Here is a 26,297-nt window from a genome sequence, read left to right as displayed (position 1 = left end):
ATTTAAAGAGTAAAATATGAAACTGTTGAAATGTAAGTTGAACTGCAAATGGAGAAGTGCGAGTTGGTACGTAGGCAGTGACAGCAGTTAGTGTCAGCTAAAGTTTTTAACTTTTAGTTGAAGTTAAGTGTCAAAGTGTTGTTGTTAAATGTTGTGTTGTCTTCCCAGTTTATCTGTCTTACAGCAGGACCTCCATGGAATATGATGAGCAAGATTCTGATGGAAATCCAGATGGGAGATTTCTATCATTAGATGATTGATGATAACCATCTTCAATACATAGCCAATAATCTTACAGAGATAAGAGCCTTGGTTCTAAAAATGTCGGGGCATAGTCACAGGGACAAGGTATCAATTTAACTTCAAAATAAAGTTGCAGGACAAATGTATGTGGTTGTAACAGCAAGTTGGAAAAGTGTCCATAGCTGGCAGAATTTTGCATTTTAAATTATTTTCTTTATTTTAAATGGCAGACCAGAGTAGTGAGGGAGTATTTTCCTCAAACAGCTTCGGGGGTGTCAGTGTCTGCTATAAAACCTCACCCTGCTTTAAGGAGCGGCGAAACTACAGAACATTGAAGTTTATTAACATGGCATTCAATTGACTCCTGTAGTGTCCAGTGTTTCTTTAAATACAGCTTCAGTGACATGTCCATTCTGACGAGAATAACGTTAGCCACTGACTCTTTGTACATTTTGGGCATGAAAGGTAAAGATAATGGCACAATGTTGTCTTGAGAAACCAAAAGAAATATTGGCATTAGCAGTGGCCTTCTGTAAAATCTGTACCAGTCAACCACTGTCAGACAGAGTAGTCCCTTCATGTGTAGCTGCATGACAACAGATTTGAGTATGCAGCTAAATCAGTGGAATTGACACATGTCAACACAGGAGAAGAGGACAGAAATTTGAGGTTTGGGGGGGGGGGAGCAAACAAAATGAATTACGAAAACCTAAATGAATATTTATAACAGGATTCTTGATCCTTGGGCGCCTGCCAGACAACGGTTAAGAACAGTATTTGTTTCACTATCCCAATTTCCAAAAAAGCACTCGTTATTGACAGCCTATCTGAAAAAATGCAATTTCCCTAAGCGACAGAATGACATGGTGAAATGATAACTGAAATTAAAAATCCCAGATTCAGTCAGCCATACTGGTACACATGCCTATCACTGACAGCAGCATGTCACACTGATGTGCCTGTGTGTGTGTGTGTGTGTGTGTGTGTGTGTGTGTGTGTGTGTGTGTGTGTGTGTGTGTGTGTGTGTGTGTGAGAGAGAGACGGTTGCTCAAACTATCTGAAAGAAAATATTGTGGCTGTTTCAGATCTTGAAGTGCCAATCACTGTCCAAAATTATGAAGGTCTGCACAGTTAGTGTGTGTGTGTGTGCGTGTGTGTGTGTGTGTGTGTGTGTGTGTTTAGATACGTTTTTGACATGAGTTCAGGATGTGTGTCTTGCTGTGCTCACCTGTGTGTTGGCGTCTGTGTTTGGTGAGGGCGTGTCTTGTGCCTCCAGCAAAACCACACAGGTCACATAGATAAGTCTTCTCTCCTACAGAGACAGATTAAGAGAGGAAGGAGAGAAAGGATAAAGCATTAGGGTCTTCTAGGACGAAAAGAAAAAAAATCTTAGAAGAAAAATGGGCAAAAGAAATGACACTAAAACATAACCGAATAAGGGAGAGGCAGCAAGAACCTGAGAGGGAAAGATTCAATTCTATCTCATTTATACTATATGTATAAAATTATATTGTATATACTTATTCAAATTCAAGATCTCCTTCAAGAGACCGAGAAAAACAATTCTTCAAAGGAAAAGTTCAGTTTATTTGAACCTGAATCTTATTTTTTAGCACAAAAAAACTAAAACATAAGCAGTCAAACAATCATACATGTGTTGAGCGAATCCCGGAGATGAAACGCGTTCACTTGCAAAAGAAATGCAAAACTGTCAAATCACCCAAAATACGGGTTATAAACATCTATCACAGCTAAACGACTTTGACCTTGATTAACTTTACTGCTATGTTCATGTTCTGAATGTTGAGGACATCCGCTTGAAATGAGGTTTTCTCCAAATATCATCTCACCGCTCGCAGAACTTCAGGCTTTGCCTAAGTGACGCTGCCCTGAAGTTGCCGCGCTCCCAGATGTCAAAAATGACTTTGGCGAATATAGTGATGTGATTACTAATAGATAGACGACAGCCATATCTATACAGATAATAAACAAATCTATCTTTTCTGCCACATATAGGAGGATATTGACAGGAAACAAAAAGACTATTTCTAAATGCTGAAAGTGTAAAAGGATATCAAACCTTTTATATTTATGGGTGTTTGTTCTAATTAAGCGTATTAAACTAAATTAAAATGCATCATATTTATGTTTGAAAATGTATGAAGTGTGTTATATATTAATCTATGTGTTGATGTGTATTTGATTTAAGCTTATTATGGAAATAATGTCATTAATTACAAAATAAACTGCTACTACTGCTGGTTTCATTTCACATATGAGTATGTGAAGCTACACAATTCATGACATTTGTCTATATTGTTTTCCCTAAACCAAATATGGCTCAGTATAATTAATCTGTCACTAATACTTTTTAATTTCAAAGTTGCAGCGACATTAATCAAAATGAAATACCATTAAATAGAAAAAATACAACCTCAAATATACGAGTGGTAATAAGTGAAAGGTTACCAAAGTGGATTTATGAAATCCTTGAATCCTTTTGAGTGAAAAGTGTGGGTGAGGAAGGAATGAGTGATTCTTCCTTCACTCAAAACTACTGCTGAGGTGCCATTGAGCAAGAAGTGAGAGCCCAAGTAAAGACAAAGAAGAAGAAAATATTGTGTTAATGGGTTGGGAGAAATGTGTAAAGGAGGAAAAAGGCAGAAAGCGGAAAAAAAGAGAAGACAGACTGAACAGATGAGCAGCGGGTCTAGTTGGCTAACAGATGAGCCAAGCAGAAGTCACAGATCACTAGTGTATATCCATCAGAGCTCTCACAGCTAACTAATTCCTCCAATCAGATGGATCCGTGTAAATATGTCAAATGGGGGACGGGAAATTGCCAGTGTGGTTTATTGACTGTGATAAAATCTGAAAAGCACCGCTGAACATAATTACATACTTGTCAGAGCCATAAAAATTAGCTTTATTATCAATGGGATGGTTTTGTACAACTTCATTTGGGGGCGATGCCTTCCAGATGGGGAGCGTGGAGAGCTTTTTTACACTCCTCCTCTCTTCCCTGCATCTGGCTCCGTCATTAACAGCATGATGCTCTCTCTCTCTCTCTCTCTCTCTCTCTCTCTGCCATTGCACACAGGCAGTCACACACTCCTGCACACACACACAGCAACATTTGTGATAAGACTCACTCAGGGAAACACATACACATTTATTGAATGGATACAGATGTGTACACACACACACACACACACACACACACACACACACACACACACACACAGATATACCCACATACAGACATGCACATCATGGTGCTAGGAACACATTTCCACACGGCAGCACATGGAAACACTGTAGGTACCACACATTCGAACATACAGACACACGCGGCATGCGTGTTCATCTAAATGCTGATGTTGAACTCCGGCTCTCGCCACACACTGATAACACATTTGGGTGACTCTTCCAGCTGGGCCTCAGCGGTGCTCTGCACCTCTTCTGCACAGATAGCAGCTTTCACTGAGTCCGCAGAGACAAAGCAGCCTCAAGTTTCCTCTATTACACCCATTTAAAGCCACTCGACTGTGAGAAGAGATTTAATGCAGTGCCACTTAGAGAGGAGAAAAACAGCCTTAAAAAGGTGCATGCGTTGGCTAATTCATGCAGGTTCACTTTTCAATCCCAGCGTGAACGGCCTTTAACCGAACTGTTTTCATATAAATAAATGTCCACTCTGCTGCTTTCTGTGGCTACATGAAATCACCATTTACATGCGCTGTGCTAAATACCTGACATCTGATGTTCCTGGAAAATACTCAATGTGAAAAAACATTTTGATTAAAGTCAGTGCATTGAAGTACTGACATGAGCTTTTTTTTAAGTGGCCGAGTCCTGCCCACTAAAAACCAGGGAGAAGAGCACAGACGTAAACAAAAATACAGAAATATGTCATGTTAAGTATCCGAAACTGTGTTGCCCACACTTTGGCAGATCATTTTGTGTTCATGTAAAATAGGTTTCAGTGCCTCTAAACTCTGCAAAACTTACTAGGAATCTGGTCAGACCTTTTCTCCCTATAAGAAAAACAGCACCGGTCCCTCCACCACTCTTCCCCTCCTCTCCTCTCCTCCCTCCCTTCCTTCCATCTCTCATTACGCCCAACGCTACAAGACCCCACCACAGAAAAATCCATATCCATCGATCCCTGCTACCAGCCGCGGTCGCCACAATTATTCTTGAGGAGGAAACGTTGGCGATAAATTACATGTGTGCTTTTCATCTGCTTCTCTGTGGCGGTGAGCCCTCTGAGGACCTGGGTGGGGACAGCGAGGTGGGGTAGTAGAAGAGTGACGCGCTGCTGTCAACACTGGAGGATGCGGCTGGTTAAAGCAGCATGAACCCCGCACCCACAACACAACCTTGCATTGACTTCATAACAGGTCTACCAGCGTGTCAGTCACTGCTAATGCACACACATCCATTCTCCCTTGTGGGGGGAGGGGCTTAGGAGACTTTTTTTGGGCTTTACCTGAAAGGTGGGAGGGACTGAGATAGTTGTCGATGTTAAAATTTTTTGGCTAAGTCCTGGATCTTCCCAATCCTACCTACAGCACCTTTAAAAGCATACATGGCCCGTGTACCTAAAGTCTAGCGCCAGACACGAAAATGCCCTGAAAACTACATTTCCTGCTAATGTGTCTGCACTGAAAGCCCTTAAACTTTTTGGTTTTTAGAATATTGGCTCATCACTTCTTCTCTTTTGTTCCCATGATGCACCTCAACCCCCTACAGGAATTAAATATACCTTATTGTGAGACAATAAAAGAACTTTGAAGTCAAAATATACAACCTCTCTTTGCATGTCTGTGTGAATATATATATATATATATATATATATATGTGTGTGTGTGTGTGTGTGTGTGTGTGTGTGTGTGTTTTATATAACCCCAGAGGCGTCTGCATGCAGCTATAATTGCCTCCCTCATTAGTTATGTTTTAGCAGGAGCGGATGGGAGGGCAATTAATTTTACCGCTTAATTTTTGACACGGAATCCGCTGCTGTATTGATGTGCTCGCCATTTTGGGTCTCATTTTTCAGGGAAATTAATTGACAAAGTGCGAAGATTTATCAGCATATCGCCAGATTAAGCGACAAACTGAAGCAATGAGGAAATCAATTGTGGTCCTGTCGCTGTGTTCAACCTTCCTCTACCCCCCCCACACTCCTCACAACGCCCAAGAGCCTGGGAAAAGCTGGGTGGGTCAGATGCAGTGCACTTATTTATTTATTTGAGTCGCTCATTCATCAGCCGTTACAAATGACCCTGGCGGCTGACGACCACTGAATCCCCCCCACCCCCGCCCTCCTCCCCCTCCCTCAGACACGACTGGTGTGTGAGGAGGGAGTGATTAACATAAAAAACACACAAATCAGAGAGGAACAATGAATCCTGGTAGAGGCAGGAGAAGGAAAGTGGAGGTGTTAACCTTTTTTTTTTCTTCCTTTTTTTTTTAGGGGGGGGGGTTCTGCATGTCACAACCAGCCACTCTGTCCACAGGATGATCAAATTTGGCATTTTCTGTTAGGGACTCCTTAGTCTTAGTTGTTTGTTTGGCTGCAATTTGTCGATTTTGAAACAATGGGTGTCGAAAATCACTTGAAAACAATACTATTCTCCCCACTGTATTATAAAATAATACAACTGTCGCTATCACATTTCAACAGCTGTAGCTAGCTAGCTAATTAAGCTAACGTTCGCTCCATTACTTAATTGAAAATGCCATACCGGCTGACTTTTTAGTGTTTCAAGCTAAATCGTATTAAAAAGTGAACCCTGTAAAAGGCTCTTAAAACTACAGTGTGGAACTTTTACATATGAATGAACGTCTTTTACATTGAAGCCTTTGCCAAACAAGTTTACACAATGCTGATTAAGCCTATCAGTGTCAGGGAAAGCTCTCTGTATTTCTCAGTATAGTGGAGTTGTCTGGTCTGGTTTCTGTGGCGACATTTCCGGGCTGGAGCACCGGAAGGATGCCGATAGTTCTTTACAGCGTAGCTTCCATGGCCTGTATAAAATACGGATGTAGCCCCTGTGACGTCACCCATAGGTTTCTGAAGAACCAAAATTAAGCTCAAAGTGGGCGTCTCCAGGTGTCCCAGGCCGTCGCCACATTGGCAGTGCCTGACGTCGGCTAATCCAAAAATGGGCAAAGAGGTGGAGCATGGATGGAGCTGAGGTGGGCTGAATAAAGCCTACAGTCTATGCTCGCCTCCTGTGACGGCAGCCTACCTGTTACTCAAAGTGGAACGCCCTTAATTATGCATAAGTTTAAGCCTGAATATAATTCCCCCCCGCAGTTGTCATGAAGGAAAGTAGTAAAGTAAAGTTGGGCATTTGGGGGTTTATGGGGATTGACACTCTCTTGGAGCTAGCCTCAAGTGGACACTCAATGAACTGCAGTTTTTGGTTGTTGGCTGCTTATTTCGGCTCTCTAATTGTTTACATGGTAAGTCCGTCTAGCTGTATTACCCAATACCTTGACAGGCAGGAAGGGGGGAGCGACCACAGCGACGCGGCTATATTATAAATCCCACTGCTTTTCTTAAGCACGTAGAAAGTGTTTGTGTAATTACTCTAACTGCCAGAGGGGGGAGACAAAGGTTCCAAACTCCAGCTTTAAATATGCAGTTGGTGGCTACATACACGGTAACATAACACAGGATAAGAAATGTTGTTTTAAGGGATTATAAAGCCATTATACACACTTGACGAAGACCAACTCATTTAAAACTTGCCACTATGAAGCTCTTGATAAAGGAATAGTACTTTTAAGTTGTTTTTTTTCACCAAGTGAATTTTACAGTTCCAAATAATGAGCTTGATGCGTGTATCATAACACTCAGCTCCAGTACAAACTCCACATTTAGTCATCGTCACACACCCCCACACACACACACACACACACACACACACACACACACACACACCCCGTCCATTACGGACTGCTCTGTTCCCAGGAAAGATTAGCTCAACTTTAAAATATCCTACGTATTGTATTAGTATTGCATCTAAGTGCCGTGAAGGAGCCGATTTATAACCTTTAAACAGATCACACACATGCAGATAATATTTCAGTGTGTCAGGTTGGCTGCTGGAATGTGATTGCAATAATTGTAAAGCTGTAGCTAACCGTCCGACCCAGCAGCAATTACAACTGGTAAAGGAGTGTCGAGGGTCACAGTAGAGCAAATTGTGTTAGCTTTTTTTGGTGTTGCTAATCAAGTCAGGTCTTGTCGCTCACTAAAATGAGGTTGTTTCAGGTTCAATTTTAATTCTCCTATTTTCATATGTTCATACATCTTTTAAGATCTTTTAAGCTCTCTTATTTCATCACTTTCCTGTTTCCATCTCAATCACTTCAGTCACTCTCTTTAAGTCTGTTTCCTCCTGCCAAACTCTCTCTCACACACACACACACACACACACACACACACACACACACACACACACACACACACACACACACACACACCCCTACGCCTCTTCAGGTGACAGCTAGGTGACAGTGTGACGCCAGCTGCCTGATGGGGAATGATGAGGGCTGGAAACAAATGAAAATAAAACGTCTAATTATGTCAGAGGCGCCTTGACGTTACATCACTGTTAAAACACATTTAAAATAACATCCAGCAATGCTTACACTCACACACATACATACACACACACACACACACAGCAGGCACCCGTGACGGATGGAGGGCTCTCCTGCAAGCGCTCAGTCAGGCTGTCAGGCCACTGGCTGCTGCTGCTTCTGTCATTGACTTAAAAGGGCATCAAGGAGCCGTGTGTGGGACATTATTGAGGCCGAGGGGAAACTGCTGGGCTGCAGCATAAAGACACTTTTCCAGAGAGCCTGACTTGGGTTTCTATCGAGGGGCTATTATTCAAGACAGTATCCTCCCACCGCACCATCTGTCTATCCAAAGCTTTTAGTCAGTAAAAAAAGCACGACTCAGTACAGTCTCACAGTGTACTGTACTCAACGCACCGAAATGAAAGGACAGGGTGGAATCTGAAAGAAAAAAACACTGCAAATATAAACTTGAAAATATCCACTGATATTAATACAAAACGTCATGTTTTTTTGTTTCATCGAGTTTATACTCTAATCCAGCTTTTTTTTAATTCAATTTGTCCTTTTTTTGCATCATAGGAGGAACAACCACCGGACCTTTTGTGGGAAAACACTCTTGAGGATCAGATGGATTTGATGAACACACACTTGCTGACCAGCTGGGTTTGAGGCAGACACACTTGGTGACCAGATGGATTTGGGGGATGTACACATGACAACCAGTTGGATTTGGGGAATACGCACTACCTCAATTCTCTCATCACGCAACCCTTTAAGTCTGGAGGATGGCAGAAAACAAAAACAAACATGAAATCCTACCCCTTCTCTCTTTGGCTACCAAGTGTCTCTTTCATAATATAATTGGCTGATATAAGATCAGATAATTCTGACGGGAAGGGAAAGCTTTACCCATCTGACAAAAGTGTCTGCAAGGGCGCCAAGAACTAGTTCTCCACTTTCTCTGGATGTTGAAAATCAGTACAGATGGACAAGTCATGGCTATTACCGGCCAAAAACGTGTGTATGTTTTTTTCTCCAAACAAAGCTGTGAAGATTCATAATTAATGTGAGATTTTCACACATAAACTTCATTTTGTTAAATAGTCTACAGCTATAGAAGAATGAAGTACATTTTGTGTGATCCAAGTATAGTGTGTCTTGATAAATAACCTTTTGTCCCAAACTCCAAAAAAAAAAAAAAACTATTTGCCTGTAAAAAGCAAATCTCATGAATTTCGCAGTTTAGAGTGTCAGTAAATGTGTTTGGAGTACAGCAGTAATGGCTCATGGTAGAGGTTACTAGCTCTCATTGTCTCTCACCTGTGTGTGTCCTGTAGTGGTCCTTCATGGCTGACAGGTTGAGGAAGGCGTAGTGGCAGGACGGCCAGGCACACTTATATGGTTTCTCCCCACTGTGCAGTTTCATGTGGTTGTTCAGAGCCCATTTTTCACTGAAAGTGCGCTCGCACAACTCACATTCAAACTTCCTGCAGAAGAAGAGAGGGGAATGAGGAGGAGGAGGGGAAAAAAACGAAGAGTTATTTACTGATCCCAAAGCTGAAGTAAAATGCTTGACAATCTACCCTGCAAGAGAGAAAATGGGGGTTGCTGGGTCGTCATACTCACAGCCACAGAACACAGGGCCATATGACTGCTTGCTGTACATCTATGCCCCCCACACACACACACACACACACACACACACACACACGCACGCACGCATCACACACAAAATGCAGTTGGCTGCTGGTGTGTCATGTCTGTATAAGCAGGCATTGATTTTTCTGTCCTGGCCTGCCACCTCCACCATTTATTCTCTGCTTTGCACCAGGGCCCAGAGGACTAGAGAAATTCTGTTAGAGTCCCCCCCCCCCCGCAGGGCCAGTGGGGAGAATAGAGTTCACCTGTCCAGCGTCCCTGACCACTTAGCCAGCTCTAAACCAACGGTTAGCAAAATCTTACCTCCCGCCTCTCTCATAAGGCCCCTGTATCAGAGCTTCCCTCCATCTTAAAGTGATCATATAATGCTCATTTTCAGGTCCATAATTGTATTTAGAGGTTGTACAAGAATAGGTTTACATGGTTTAATTTTCAAAAAAAACGCCAAATTTTTGTTGTACTGCACATTGCTGCAGCTCCTCTTTTCACCCTGTGTGTTGAGCTCTCTGTTTTAGCTACAGAGTGAGGCATCTCACTTCTATTCCATCTTTGTTGGGAGTCGCACATGTGCAGTACCTAGGTAAGGACTACCAGCCAGTCAGAAGCAGAGTATGAGGGAGTGCCATGCTAGCAGCTAGGCGAGCATTATAACGTGTTACAAAGTGACGCACGTTTGTCTCTGAAGTAAAGGCTGGACTACAATAGAGCTGTTTGGAGCAGTTTGTGAACAGTGTTTTCTGGTGGAGATGGTAAGTCCCTTTGGGGTGGACTTTGGGCTTTTTCACTTTGTAAACCTATTACATGCACACAAAAAAGATATATAACACAATAAAGGAAAGGGAAAAAGCCAAAAAGCATAATATGAGCACTTTAACTTATCTACAAACACGTCCTTTCAACCTCTGCTCACACAATCAACCTCAGCTCTGCTTTGGATAGTCAGTATCAATCTAAAAAATGCAAAAGCCTGATTTATCGTGTGTGGTGTGTGTCGTTCTGTTATATGGTGCCAAAAGCCTCTCTGAAGAAAAAAACTAAAATGTGACTACTGTATATGCATGGTGTTCTTTCTTTATTCTGGACATCCGTCTTTTCTTCATACAGACACCTACAACCCAAAGTTTATTTTTACAATGTGTAGGATGTTTGCACCTATATTCATCTGATGTGTTATTAGACTTTAAGAGAGACACACAAGTAAAAACAATAGAAAAAGACTGTGCTCAAATTAATCTTCACCCCCCCCCCCCCCCCCTCTGTAATTTAGGCACAAGATGACTAATGTGTGACTCATAAACAAATGAAGTCAGGTTTTGGGGAGCATTTGTCTTGCAGCGAGGGCCATGTTATTTTAGGGAGGGCGGCTGTCTTTAAGTCCTGATTGTGTCGCTTAATCCCCGTGGTATCCGTTTCATAGCGAGCAGCATGACACTCACCTGAACAAATAATGACTCCAAGCAGCATGTAGCATGTGTCTGAATCAATAATTCAAACTCATACATCTTCCTTACTGGAAGAAGGGGGGCAAAGGAGAACGAGAGGGAGGGCGGGAAAAGAGAGAAAGGAGGGAATTAAAGATGGGGAGAGGAAGAAAAAGAGAGGAAAATGGGTTCTGGCTTCCATATCAATCTATAGGTTTCATAAAGATGAATCTAAATGTGATATGGATGTCATCCTACGCCAGTTGAGAGGACATTTTAAGCTCACTTACAAGGAAGGATGGAGCAGCTTCAAAATGGCGCCTTTATCACCTGGCTCTAAGATCAAACGCAAATTTAAACAGTCCTGTTTTCCTCTCCTTTTCATCAACTGACTTGGCAGAGACTTTATTTGACCAACAGATGTATGTCTGCATCTGTATTTCCTTCCCTTTCCTTCCTCCCTGTGGTATTTATAGAACAGCCTGCCGCCCATGCCACCGTGGGAGAGGTAAATAAGATGAGTGAAGAGATGCTATCTTTTATTGTAAGCATTATGCACAACACTCCTGCTTTATGAGCTAAACGGGCCATTGTTTATCACAGGGCGTAATCGCAAAGTCAGGCAGGCAGGCCTTGACGTGGGCACGCTGCATGCTGGGATGGAGGGAAAAACGAGAGAGAAAAATGAAGGCAGGAGGAGAGGAGAGAAGATGGAGGAGTCGGTGCTGGCAGAGTTGACTATCAGTGGGGGTTTTGTATGGATCAGAGGAGGGTTTGCGTCTGTTTTTATGGGATCAGATGGAGCGCTTTGATCTTGTCCCCGCATGTCAGATCCCGTCACGATCCACGGTCTCGCCCATACATATGCATACTGCCTCTAAACAGCCAGGCACCATGCAAAACACACCAAAGGTAGGAGGGAGAGGAAAGACAGATAGAGGGAAAGAGAGTGAGAGCTTGAGTGAATTCGTGAATGCATGTGTATAAAAGAGGGAGAAAGGGAAAGTGAGACGCCAATTTAAGATATCTGACGACTGAATTTTGAACCAACAAAACAACCACAATTCATTCAGAAATGTTGTCAAAGCAATCGGTTTCAGATTCAACACAGCATGAGAAAGTTCTAAAAGTTTTCTTTTTATAAAGTGGCCATATTAGGCTCATTTTCAGGTTCATAATTGTATTTTGAGGTTTCACCCTGTGTGTTCAGGTCTTTATTTTAGCTACAGAGTGAGACATCCTATTTCTGCGCCATCTTTGTTGGGATTCGCACATGAGCAGTAGCTAGGTAAGGATCACATCATCTAGCTAGCTGTTTCTCTAACTGCAGTCAGTACAAGGCAGGATTAGCCGGGAGACTTCTTCTAAACGAGGGCGCACTTCCAACTTTGTGTGGAATACCTGCAGAACAGGGACATGTAAGTAGCTCTTTTGTAGATTATGGTGAACTTGTGTGTGTTGTAGCAGTGTTGACTCGGATCGATGACTGATAGAGGGTGCCATCACACCTTGAGCTCACTAGCAGCAAAACCAGTGAGATCGTGGTGGACGACCAGAGGAACAGGACGCCCCCTGTCCTAGCTGTCATCCAGGGAAAAGAAGTGAAGAGGATGGACTCATACAAGTACCTTAGGGTCCAAGTCAATAAATAAACTAGCCTGGACTGACAACACTCATGCCCTCTTCAGGAAGAGACAGAGCGGACTGTTCTTTCTGAGGAAACTCAGATCCTTCAGATTCTTGCAACAGGCTCCTGCAGATGATCTTCTATCAATCTGTGGTAGCCAGTGCACTGTTCTTCACAGACGGTGTTCTGGGTTGGTGGCATCAAGGCTTGGAGGTCAGCAGTCTCAACAAGCTGTTAAGGAAGGCCAGCTAAATTGGAACTAGCAGTGTGCCGCAGTGTGAACAACCAAGGCAGATTTGATGCGACTTTTATGTCAATCTACATCGACATTTGTCACAATAATGTGCCGGCGGGAGTTAGCCCTACACACAGACAGTAAAATTAAAAACTTGACAATAGGCCTACAAAATGGAGAACAGTGATGGAGCAAGTCAATGGAGGGAGAGTGAGGTGTTAGACCTAATTAGTGTATGAGGAGATACTTCAATTCAATCAAAACGTTCTCTTCATTCTTTTCCTCCTCATCAACTGCTCATTAATGTTACGGCTGCCATTACACAAACATTTTGAAATAAAAGTGAAACTTACTTACTTCCTCCAGAACCTCCCTAACGTTAGTGCAACAGCGTGCTGCGTCTGATGTCGTTGCTATTGTTCTTTTGCGCATGCGGGTCAGTTCGAAAACAAGCAAACAGTTCACACCGGAATCTTATACAGGCCACGTTTTAAAAGGTAATGTGAACAGCCAAACGAAAAATCGGATCTGAGCAAAAAATCCGAATTAAGCATTAAGACTTGCAGTGTGAACGTAGCCTGAGACGCTCCCGGTGTGGTATGGCGAAGCACAGATGCGCGTAGTGAAAGATCTGGGTGAGGCAGTGGCAGGGAGAGGAGGAAGAGGGACAAAATCAAACTTGTCTTGGATAACCCTTCTCACCTTCTCTTCAAGGAGCTGTGGCTGATTGATAGCTCGTTGCAGAGAGAAAGATGAAGTACAAGATCAAAGCCTGGGAGTTGTTCCTCATCTGAGTCAAGGGTCTAAAGACAGTGGATGCCATTTGCTGTACAGATTGCGAAGCCTCTTGAGGCAAATTTGTGCTATAGCGATATATAAATAAAATTGATTTGACTTTGTTAAGCTTTGTTGTTCTTGTTTTACTGGATGTCTATGACTTTGTAAGCTCATTGAAAGAAAAAAAAAGCAGTCAGATTTCTACGTATCTAACTATTTCTGTCAATAAAGTTGATTCTGATAGAAGAGAAAGCTGTAGCCATGACAGAAGACAATGCTTCAAATATGGATTTTGCTGCAAAGAAGCTACAAATTCTAAAACATGGATGTTTTACATACATCTTTAACCAGGCAGCACAGGAGATCTATACAATTACCGCAGTTTAAAGGTGGCTGCTTCCTGTAGCGCTGCATGGCTTCCTGAGAAAGCTAGCTGTCTGTATGGTGTCTTGTTGACTTCTGTCTGTATAGTTTAACCTGTACTAATGTCTTGCTGTTTCCTGCTGCTCTGGTCTGAAATCATCTGGCCAAAGGACTACAGTTGAAAATTAGCCGGCTGGCTAACACTGGCACATTTACAGAAATGTTAATTAATGTGTGTTGTCCTTTATAAAATAAAGAAGAAGAATAAGACACCCAAGATTAGTGTCACCAATTCATTATTCAACCAAATGTGAAATATGGTCACAATCTCCCCTTCTGTTCCTGAGCTATGACGTTAAAAAAATGGCCAGAAAAGCCTTGTTGCAGAATAGTATGATTAGTTGACCTTTGAACTTTTTTTTTTTTTTTTTTTTTTTATAAAAAGGTATAACATGTCATCACTTCATAATGTTATCCTATTGTGGCGGTTTTCCATTACATGGTACCTGCTCGACTCGCCTAGACTCTACTCGCCTTTTTTGGTTTTCCATTATGAAAAAAGTCCCTGGTACCTGCTAACAGGGACTTTTTTTTAGTATCAACTCCATCCAGGTTCCAAGCGAGCTGAGCCGATACCAAAAGGTGACGTGAAAACCTGCAGGCTACTGATTGCTCGGAGAGAAACGTCACTAATCAGTCCCTCCAGAAAAACGTGATTATGCGATCGCATAATTCAGTGCATAATCAGCCAAAGTCCGCATATTTATGAGGGGGCGGCATTTTTTCAAATACGCCGCACTTTCGCCGCATAAATTGCCGATTTCGGCGCAAAATATGCGGGGCTTGCATGATTTCATAACCCCCGCATTTTCGTTGCAAAAAAAGTCACATATATCTTAGCAGAAAGTTGAAAAATGTTGCGTTTACTTCACACAAGAGCAGCCATTTTCCCCTGTTGCCATGGGAACGTTATGACGTAATTACGCGACATGAACCTCATCGGAAAGCTGCAAACCCCGCGATGAAGCCATGATGAAACCGCAGTTTTTGCATAAGTATCCCGCATAGTCCATCGCATTTTTTAAGAAAACGTGCTGCATAATCAAGGATTTTTGCCCGCAACAATCACAAAAAAACTCCGCGTTTTTCTGGAACGACTGACTAATCACTGCGTCATCATTGCTAGCGACAGACGAGGGTGTCCTGAACAAACCCGCCATTTTTAAATAGTTTAGCCAGCGGTGGTTTTTTTTGCTGCCTCCAGCTTCTTTTGAAACAAAATGTGTCTTCTGGCTGTGGCAACAACAACACACCTTCGACGTTCTGTGTGTGGGTCGCATTAGGTCACGGCAGTTTCCTGCGGCGTCGCTATGACGACCAGCCACGCTCGCCTGAGGCATGAGGCGGTACTAAATCTGCAATGGAAAATGGAGGACGGGACGCCGCGGCCGAGTAGAGCCGTGTAGAGTAGAGTCGTGCAGGTACCGTGTAATGGAAAGACGCCATTAGACATTTGTGTAATTTGAGAACACCATTTTTAAAATGTGTGCCCATGTATTTGTTTGTTTTCCCTCCAGGACACCTGCAGGGCTCCGAACAAACCTGACTATGGTGAGGGTGTGAATTCTTGAGTTATGGTCAGAAACGGGTTTTGTGAGGTCACCATGACCTTAACCTTTGACCACCAAATTCTAAATCAATTCATCCTTGAGTCCAAGTGGATGTTTCTGCCAAATTTGAAGAAACTCCCTGAAAGCATTCCTGAGACATCGGGTGATTAAAGACAGGTCGTACATTTGGAGGTTTAGAGCACATTTACATCCCACATACAGTGATATACAGTGACCACTAATTCCTTGTGTGATTGTAAAAAAAATAGATGCATTGGCATGTACCTTATTATAATTTATTATAATTGGCTGGAATAGTTGCGTGCACGTCCACAAAACTTCAGTGGGAGAGGTGCTGGACAAAAAAAACTACAATAGAAAGGCACTTACACACTGGGATCACTGTCTTGACTCGACACAGGTCTTCCTCAGGCACGAAAACCCATGTGAAGGACAAATAATATAATAAATATGACTAAATGACAGCTGATGTTACTTTAACTTAATTACCCCCATGTGTGCCTAATCACAAATTAATGAACTACATTAACATGAAGTATGATCTTGAGATGCTGTGATTACACAATTGTATGTCACAGATCTCTTATTTCCTTCATATTGGGCATTTGCCTGAGGAGGAAGTTGTGTTGAGTTGAAACATTGCAATGTGCGGGTACCTTTCTATTGTATTCATGTACAGATTAGACGCTTTTTTTGAATGCTCAAAGCTTTTCAGGTCTAAAATGTAAATGAACACTTTGCAAGTGATAAATTATTACTACACACTGGAAAGACCAAACCACAGTCGAAAGATAACTGTTTTAAATATTAAAGCAAAAGAATATACACCAAAATATATTAAAAAAAGAGTATCATATATATTATTTTGCATTGACTGCTGCTTGCCTTTTTCACATACTGTAACTGTCAAGCTCTGATTAGCGGAGGCCACAGTAAACTGTGAACAAGTTCTACTTCCAGTCATTATATCTCTGCTTTTCTTTCTCCTGCATCTCTCCATCTCTGCCCTTTCTTTCCCCTTCTGATCACGAAGCAAGGCGCCATGATTGACACCCGCGCGCAGATTTATTCACAGACCCAGGTGGGCCTCGTGCCTGTACGTTCAGAAAGCTGCATGCTACTGTGTCTATAGTGTCACTCATTACCATATCTATACTGTGGTGTGATCCTGTCATCAGTTCAGGCATATAGGGCTACTGTCAGAACATCACAGGCCACACTGGCCTTAATTGTGATATAAATCCCCCAGGAGCAGTTCCTGTACCTCTAACAGGGGTTGGGAGAAGAAAAAAATAAAAAGACCTCACTTATTACCACACACTCACTATCGCCCCCAAGTGGTGAGGTGGGCCTTGTTGAGGGGGATCTTGCAGAGTGTGTGTTAACCTGTAACCATGTGTTCTGGATTTAAAAAAAACTGTGTGTTAAAAAGAGGCCAGTTTTGTATGATGAAGAGCAAAAATAGATAGACAAAAGGATTCAAATGTTTCCCGTGATCACAATCACTGACGTTGTCGTAGCTGTGGGCTGAACTGACACCTCTGTTTCTCCTGACTGCTGGTGGAGCATCACACTAATCAATTAGCATGGTTTTTTTAATTGATTGGATTTTTGTGTGCTGGCCTTTTTGGACGGCTTAGGATTCCTACCCTGGTTTTCTCGTGTTGTGTTGGCCGGTTGGTGAGAGGAAATAAGCCGCCGATGCTCTCACACTGCAACACAAAGACAGAAAGAGAGAGAGAGAGAGGCCGACTCTCGCCTCAAGCCAAACTGACACAAACAGACAACTTCAAAGTGAAGACTGTTGTTTATTTGGTGAAGGGAAAGGGGAGGGGGGGGGGGGATTTATCTGATATGCAACTGTCAGGAGAGCATTTTCACATGCAAAATAGCGAGTGAGTGAGAGAGATTACCTAGAGGGAGGAACATGACAGCATTCACTAGGGTCAGGATGGATCATCATCTTCAGGCCCCCCTCCCTCCCTCCCTCCCTCCCTCTCTTTCTCCCTCCATCGCTCTCTCTTTATCTCTCTCGCTCTCTTTTTCCCCTCCCTCCTTCCTTCCGTTTTTTTTTTTTCCCTCCTCTCCCTTTTCCCCTCTCATCCTGTTTTCAGACTCCATCACTCTGCACTTCGACAACCCGGCAGCTTAAATCCAGACTAAATTAGCTGAATGAAGATTAAATCATTTGGCCTTGAGCTCTCCAAGATATTGGGAGGAAGACTGAGTAAGCCTTAAATCGTGTCTGACTGGGTTCGGACCTATACATGTGTCTGAGGAGAGACTCTTCCTTCAATGGCAGTCAATTGAAACCTGATTAGAAGGGGGTTGTTGGGTGAAAAATGAGGAAAAGATTAAATTCCGGGGACAAGTGTTTCCTAAGTAAGAACGCTGGCTTCGTTATTTTTCGTTTGCCTGCACAATGTCGACCGACGACAGGCTTGTTCCCGGGCTAAGATATTGAACCGGGCAACATCCTCGCTCACGGTGCTCAGGAGAAATGCTTTAGAAAGTGCTGTAGTCAATGTGGTCTGCGGGTACACAAATCAGATTCCTGGATGGTGCTAGTTTAACGTTCAAGTGACCACAAGACAACCGTCTCTGGCCTGCTGCAGTAGATACAACAACTGAGCAAACTCTGCTGTAGGAAGAAGAGCAGAATCTCTCAGGAACAAGTCCAGGAATTATCCCGACAGCAGGGCATTTTAAAGTGAAATATCCATGGAGTTAAATCACACTGAGACCTTGCAGGAGCATGGAACCAGCATGTCACACAAAACAACAACTAAAACCTCCGTGAAGAGGCCACATGTGTCCGCGGAGTATTGCAGATGAACCTCCTCTGAGAGGGCCGCTGCTGCATATGACTGCAATATAAACAACAGCACACAACAGAGATGCTGCTGCTGATTTATGTTTACCTTCAATCCCGGGAGAGAGAGGGGGGAAAAAAAGAAAAGAAAAAAAAAAAAAAGATAATGAAATAAATAATAAAAGACCAGGCCCATCAGATAAGCTGCTGTTTATCCCGCTGTAGGGCAAATACAAATTGTCAATTTAATGAACACGGTGGACGTGATGAAAGCGGGGTGAAGGAGCCTCCTGCCTGACAAACAATCAGGAAATGTTATCTTAATATTGTTGCGCTGTTATTCAGCCCATAACTTAGGGGGTGGGGAGAGGCCATGAGGAGGAGGAGGTGGCGTGGAGGGGAGAGGGGAGCGAGGGGGCGCACGGAGGCACAAAGGCCAGGTCCCTCTGTGGTGGCCCTGTTATTGCCTGTTTTTATTATGAGCCATAGCTCAGCAGTCCCCAACACACACACACACAGGCCTACATTTGAGCCTGGGAAGTGTGCGCACACACAGATAGACTTGTGCACACTCTGACACACACACACACACACACACACACACACACAGGCAACGTTAAATTACAAGAAGTCTTTTTTTTTTGCGAGAGAATGAAACACGATTCTGAACAAAACACCCTGAAATGATCTCTTTCTCTGAGTGTATGCGCAGACTGGTTTGATGTCGTGTTTCCAGCAGACTCAGTTAATTTAAAAGCTTAATAGGTTTTACGCATATCAGACTATAAATCAAAATGTTTCGACTGGAAAAACTGCAAATCAAGAGCTCCAAAAAGCTTCGTGCTGAAATTAGCAGCGGCTGAAAAGCACTGGAAATCTGATTTGTGTGACATGGTTCGGTCGAAGGCCTCTTCCAAACACCCCCCCCCAAACCATCCTTTAAACAGCACTTTAAAAAAAGTGTCCAGATGCTTCACAGCTCAAAGTTTTTTGTCTTGAAGTCTTAAATTTAAAGCATCGCAATCTGAGCAGCCACCAAAATTAACTATTATCTCCATATTTATATATTGCCGGCACTAAATTGCGTCGGGAAGAATTACTATCAATATGAATATCTGCAACAATAACTCAGCCGCAGTGCTGAGGACAGGATGCTCTTTATCAGGCTTCTGATAGGCCTTAAATACAGCACAAGGCAGCCATATCAGAGCTTTTTCTCTCTAATATCAGGCCGCATTAGCACCTCGTAAATCAAATTACACTCCTAGAATTTCATTAGGCTCACCTGCCAGCGCTGCTGTGCTGCAGAAATATTTATGTTTTTATGCTGCGATTGTGTGCTCTCAGGTACACAAAAGGGAAGGAAGAGGGGGTTGAGAGGGAAAAGAAATGGGTGATAAACCTAATTATCTTTTAAGAATACAGAGAAAATGTCTCATAAATTGTGGCGATCCTGAGGAGAGCTGGCGTTTTCGAAGCCTCCCGGGGCTCAGAGTTGGGGGACAAGTCTGCTCTGCTGTTTACCATCTTTAACCGGGGCTAGACTCCCACAATCCAATTAGCAGCTTCCCCAAATTCGCTCGAAACAGAAATCAAACAGGATGATGTATGACACCGATCACCGGGCCCTCGACAACAAGCTAATCTGATATAGGGAAAGCAAGACTGTTAATAGTGCAAATACTTGTTCAAACTGGATCCAAATGTTATGACGGGAGTCTGTCTTTGTTATCTAATTACCTCAAAATAATTTCACATTTCTATTTGTTTATTTGCTGTTGCTGTTGGATTATAATATCTGCATCATAAGCGTATCTGGTAGCTTTTCCTGTATGTGAGGGGATTAGAGAAGGTGGCCGCACGAAGGGAACGCCGACATTCCCGTAATTTCTTTCCCCGTCTGGAGCGGCTGGGTCTGGATAGTGGGGTGTCTGGATATGGATTTTGATTAGACACAAAGGGAAATGACAGTGACCAGTAACGACAGCCACTTAATAAAAGGTACAGTCTATACATCAGAGAGCATCTAGCTGTAAATCATTCGGCCCTGTAACGAGGCGCATTCCCCTCCCATTAAAGAGCCCCTAACAGGCCGCTCATATTTACTCTCTCGGCCTCAATATCATTTTAAAATAATGAGCTTTGTCCCTTATCTAATTAACAGGGGCCGAGGTTCATTTGTTTTTTCCCTCCCCTTCCTCTTACTGAAATTAGGAAGCCGGCATATTGGTTTCATACAAATATTCAGCAAATTTGCTCCGTGGTATCACCGGCAAAAGTTAGAACACAGATAGGGTGGTTGTGACTATTGTTGTATGTTGTGTGTGACTGCCGTATGTTGCAACTGGAGGATGTTTATCCAGAATTGTGTGTGTGTGTGTGTGTGTGTGTGTGTGTGTGTGTGTGTGTGTGTGTGTGCGCGCTCCACTGGGCAGAAGTAAAAGACCAGGTCCATTCTCTCTCTTATTACTGGAATTGTAATTCAATGATCACCTTAGATCATACGCGTGCCATAAATCAGATAGGCTTGACAGAGGATGAAAAATTGTATTAATAATGTGAAACTTATTATACAGTCCCAAATGCTCCCTTGATAAATGACATTGTTTGGGCCTGACAATGATTGCATTTAAAACATTATTTCTGTTTTCTGCTGGTGTGTGTGTTTGTGTGTGTGTGTGTACATACTGCTGGGCAGCGGTAGTTTGCTGGATAGGGAAGACAGAGGTGGGGTTCTCAAGCTTCATAAAATATTCAAGATGTTTCCCACCCTTCTCTCTGGAGTCAGTGGGCAGGCGATGGCCGTGGCAGTAAGGGTATAAAACTGTGTGTGTGTGTGTGTGTGTGTGTGTGTGTGTGTGTGTGTGTGTGTGTGGCCAGCACAAGTGAAATAGCTGGTGGCTCACCGCAGCGCAAACACCCAACCTCCCAAACCACAGAAAAGAGCCGTGCACATCTTCAAGTCATAAAGCAGCGTACTTGCATTACCATTACGACACCGCCTAGTCAGATATTAGCAAATGTGAGGAACTGCAGAAAGAAGCTGCACAAGGCTAATCATTTATGAACGAGTCTGCTATTATAGTTTTTTCTTTTCTTTTTTGAATAAGTGATTTAGAGACAAGTTTATTTTTCTTCGTGACTCAATTTATATAAGAATGCTAATATAAGGAAAGCAAGTCTAGACTTGGCTTGAGCAAGATCCAGCAGAGACATGAAGCCCTTAAAGAACAGAAAAAAAGGGGAAAAAGCCTGAGATACAATACGAATTCTGCGTCTGCAGTGTCATATCATATCAGAACAATGAGTCCTCTGAATCGCAGTCTTGTGGAGTTAGAAAAGCAGTAGAGAAAGAAGCATCTGGCACAGGTCCTATTTCTTTTCACATGGACGAACACATTAAGTTGTAGTATGGTACTTTGCTAATGTTAAGTCTTATTTTCAACATCTTATGCTGAGCCCTTGCTTAGTGCATAAGCCCTCAGGAAGGGTGTTATGTCTGTGGCAAAAATTGGGCCAGCAACCCCATCCTGCCTGCCAATGCTGTTGTAAACAGCACATCAAAACTGACAAGAGTCAAATGTTAGCCTTATGTTCTGACACACTAATTCTCTGTGTTCAAGTAACATTAACAATAACAGCAACAAGAGATGCCCCTTTGGGTCTTTTAATGCTAACAACTACACACATTCAATACTGATACTACAATATGATGACATCATAAACAAATAAAAAAGTTACACTCTGATTCAAAAACTGTTGACAAATATAGTAGCAACGACAGAATAGGGTACAGGCCGCCAGGAAAAAGCAATTGGCAAAATGTGAAGAGAGCAATATGAGTGTTTTTAAAGGGCAGAATCAGTGTTGGAGTTGGAACTTAATAAAAAAAAACTTGTAGAAGAAGCATCATGCAAAATATCTACAAGCAACAAGCAAAAATAAAACAAATAAAAGTGTGCTGGACCAATACAAAAAGTTGGAAGGACGTGTGAAAAGGGCCTCCAGAAAGCAACAGAGTAAAGTCACAGAGAAAACATTTAGCATTGCAGCTGTCATATAGGGCTTAAATGTGACATGCTGTCTCATTATGTATAGACTATTTTTCACTGTAAAAGGTGGCGCTCCAGCTAAACAGATTTGCATATCACTATGCAGAAATCCACTGTGATAGCAATTGAGAAGAATATTTGACTGATTTACATAATGTTTTCCATGGCTTTCTACAGCAAAGTGCATCTGATGGTTTAATAATGATTTATTATAGCTTAGGAGATGTTGAAGAGGGAAAATCAAATAAAGAAAGGCGATGCACTTGTTCTTGCAAATGTTTTGTAGGAGACCAATAATACGTGGCATGAGTAAGTAGTATTTTGACTGGTAGTTGAACAATACAATCTCCAGCTATACTGGCCGGAGAAAACTGGTATCAGTGCAGCTCATGGGTTCAAGGAAAGTCTAATTAAGTTCCTGGTCAGTTGGAGTCAGATCCCTGCACAGGGACACTGAGACCCAGACTGGCCTGTCCCTGTAGAGTTGGCTTTCCCTGGCTGGCCCTGTCCATGTCCTCTACTGTACTGCATGTGCGACCCCCCGCTCTCCCGTCCTACTGATCTTATTACCCAACCCACCCCATTCTCCCTTCTCCTCCTCCTCCTCCTCATCCCTGCAAATGACCATGATGGGAGGCCATTCATCTCACTCCTTCAGCCACCACAATGAAATAAATCAAGATTTTTTCCCCCCAAATATAACAATATTTGTATTTGGGGTGGGGCAGACGTAATTGATGACTGCGGCCGTGCTAATTAAAAACAGCGGCGGTTTCATTAATCTTGGTCATTGGGTAGGGGGGTAGTAGATAGTAGGGTACCTGCTACAGTGTTGGCTGGACGGGGGGGGGGGGGCCTTCATCGTCCTCATCGCTCAGGTGATTTGGGCCATTGTCGAGCATATTAGCACGACGAGGTTAATGTGAAATGGCCATTAACAATCACAACAAAAGTCCATAGAACACAAACTCAGTCTCTCGGTGTCTGGCCTTCTACCACGACGCAACTCCAGGAGCCAAACAAGACAATATAGTGAACAATCACACGTGTTTACAGCCATGTCCTGGCTGGAGAAGTTAATTGCTTTTCTGACTTTGCTTTGTAGCCCCTTTTGTTGTTTTTTCCCCATCCACTGACACAAACACACACACACACACACACACAGTTGTACACTACTTTGGAGAATTAATTACCAGTCCCAACTTTTGCTGCTTTGCCTGTGTTTGTGTAGTCAAAAGTACCCGACCACAGAGGACCCGAGTGTCACGGACTCTTCAGAGAAAGACAACATGTGAGCATCAGGGTTCATGTGTGTTTCACCTATGCACGATTCTACACAATTGACATGATAACTTCAAAGTCTTCACACTCTGTATTTGAAAATGTTAGTGAATGATCTGCTACATTTGACATGCAGAGTTGTCTTAAGCTACTAAAGCAAGCATTTAGACTATGACTGTGTGTTTATTTTGATTGCTTTTATCACAATATTTTGTATGTTGTTTAGTTTGACGTGAATGAGCATTTTGTTTTAAGTAAAAGGCAGATAAATTATACATACATAAAAATATCATAGTGTTTTGTCAATCAGCACAACAAAAGTGCAACAAGACAAGACGACAGGAGGGTTGCTAATCAATAAAAAATCTAATAATATGACAAATGGGACAATCTTAAGCCTTTCTAATGGTTCATAACTACACTTTGAAGCCTGGATTATTAAAATACATTTCCACGACTCCGCTCTGACCAACAGGGTAGACCCACACAGAGCTGCGACGAACCAAATACTCAACAGCATCTAGCAAATAAGTCCCACGTGAGCATCTACTTAACAGAAAACAGACCATAGGGTTGATAAAACAGAATCATATTGTTACTGTTTGTGCCATTACAGCGCGGACAATTTACTAAGTAGCACCTATGAACGGCGCAGATGGATATCATCATCACTCCGTAATGGCTTCTACATGTTAATTCACAACTTTAGCTTCTCCACCACGGAATAATGGCTAGCCTGCATCTGGTTGATGTGGTGTAGGGCAGTGTATGAAGCACAGAGAGAAACGGAGAGACAAAGAGAAGGAGAGAGAATTAAACAGAGAGAGAGAGAGAGAGAGAGAGAGAGAGAGAGAGAGAGAGAGAGAAAGAGCAAGAGATGGGTGGGTGGGGTGGAAGCAGTAGCATATGGTGCCATGCTGCCATAAACAAGCTTTATGAAAAGACCGGCGACGTTTATTTAATCATGGAATACCTGAGGAATCGCAATGAGACACACACACTTTGTCCCATTATTGTTAGCCCATAAATTTTAACTGCTTTACCAGAACGACGAGGAACCTGATACAGACGCCGAAGACAACGCAGGGAAGCAGGTGAATTTATGTATGTGTGTGTTTGTGGAGTGTCGTGGCTTTGGTAAAGAGTGTGTGTGTGTGTGTGTGTGTGTGTGTGGTGTGTGTGTGTGGTGGTACAGATGAATAGCCTGCTACACGCTGGTATCTGTGTATCTGCAAACACAGAACAGTACACTCTGGAAAGTATTGGGTGGAGAACGCACAGATACAGATGTGTCCTCTGTTTCTACTTTATTACTCAATTCATCTAATTGTATTCTTCTAGCAGTTTCTTTGCATGCATAAACATTTATGTTTTTCACCTGTCATCACCCTCTTATGCTAGAAAGTAGTCCCTTACAACCTATGTAAAGCATTAAAACATTCATTAGTGTTTCGACCTCCCAGGTCAGACAAAAAGCATCAGAAAATAACAAGGTGGGTTTAAAGGCCCCCTGAGGAAATGCATTTCTCATTTGTATTGAACTGAAACAGCAGTGGACATTCAAATAAAGCTCCGCACTGCACTCGGGTCATTTCAACACCACACACACGCTTACAAATGCACAAACACAACTGTGTTTGTACATAGACATGGACATGTGTAGACATGGCACAAAAATACCACCATGTTTGCCACACAAACACACACAGGACTATGCAGCACACGAATACACTCCTGAAAGTTCACAAATGCAGTACAAGGAGCTGGTCTTGCAAATACAAAAACAACTGGACTGCATGCGCAATAGTATGTCTGCAAGCATACTTCCACAAACACATCTCACAGCTCTGGGTCAGGGGGACAGCGGTAGCTCAGAGCCAGCTGTGACCTGCCGGTCCAGGTGCTCAGGAAAACCGCTGTTAACGGCCACGATTGATGATCTAATCAAACTGTCACCACGGCGATCCGCTGCAGGGGGAGGGGAGGTTGGGATGGTGTGGCTGTGTGGGAGTGGGGTGAGAGCAGGTGGGGGGAAATATCCAGGAGGCCTTGTGCATGCTTACCGTTAGTCCAAATTGAGAGTGACAGTCTCAATAGTGAAAAGGCCTCTTTTTTTCCCCTTTCTAAGTAATGGAGGAAACAACTCCAGCGCTCTTCCGGAGGATGTCACATAATCAAGGGAGCGCACCGCCCGCCCCCCCCCCCCCCCCCCCCAACCCACCCCTTTCTATAATGTCTCGGCTCAAGCATTGTGTGTCTGTGTGTGTGTGTGTGTGTGGGTGTGTGGGTGGGGGGGACATGGGGGAGATGATGTGGTACAGTGCTGGGCCCCGACAGAGCTGATTATGAGTTCTGCATCGTTTGGAGCTAAACACACACACACACACACACACATCCACACAGGTAGACCTGATGGTAAGCCTCATGGACCCCCCACAACTTTTAGTCCTACTGGGCTATAAGGGAACATTTTTATTGTTAATTTATTGATGAATTCACGTGCGATTTCAGCTGTACATGAAGATATGATGGTGGGAGAAGTGACACCTAAAATTGCAATAATCATTTCTTTTTTACAATCTCTAAATGGAGTA

General features: G+C 42.9%; 1 protein-coding gene across 1 annotated transcript in view; it reads right to left on the bottom strand.

Annotated features, from left to right (window-relative positions):
• The window catches only part of znf407 (zinc finger protein 407), a 153,755-nt gene that overhangs the window by 49,931 nt on the left and 77,527 nt on the right, over positions 1-26,297 (bottom strand). The window contains 2 exon segments of the mRNA XM_078253539.1: positions 1,472-1,555; positions 9,166-9,332. Of these exon segments, the coding sequence (XP_078109665.1) occupies positions 1,472-1,555; positions 9,166-9,332 (251 nt within the window).

Source organism: Sander vitreus, chromosome 6 (genome assembly GCF_031162955.1).
Source record: "Sander vitreus isolate 19-12246 chromosome 6, sanVit1, whole genome shotgun sequence".
NCBI classification, from domain to species: Eukaryota; Metazoa; Chordata; class Actinopteri; order Perciformes; family Percidae; genus Sander; species Sander vitreus.
Note: the sequence above shows the minus strand (reverse complement) of the source record. Positions and strands in the feature narration are given on the sequence as shown.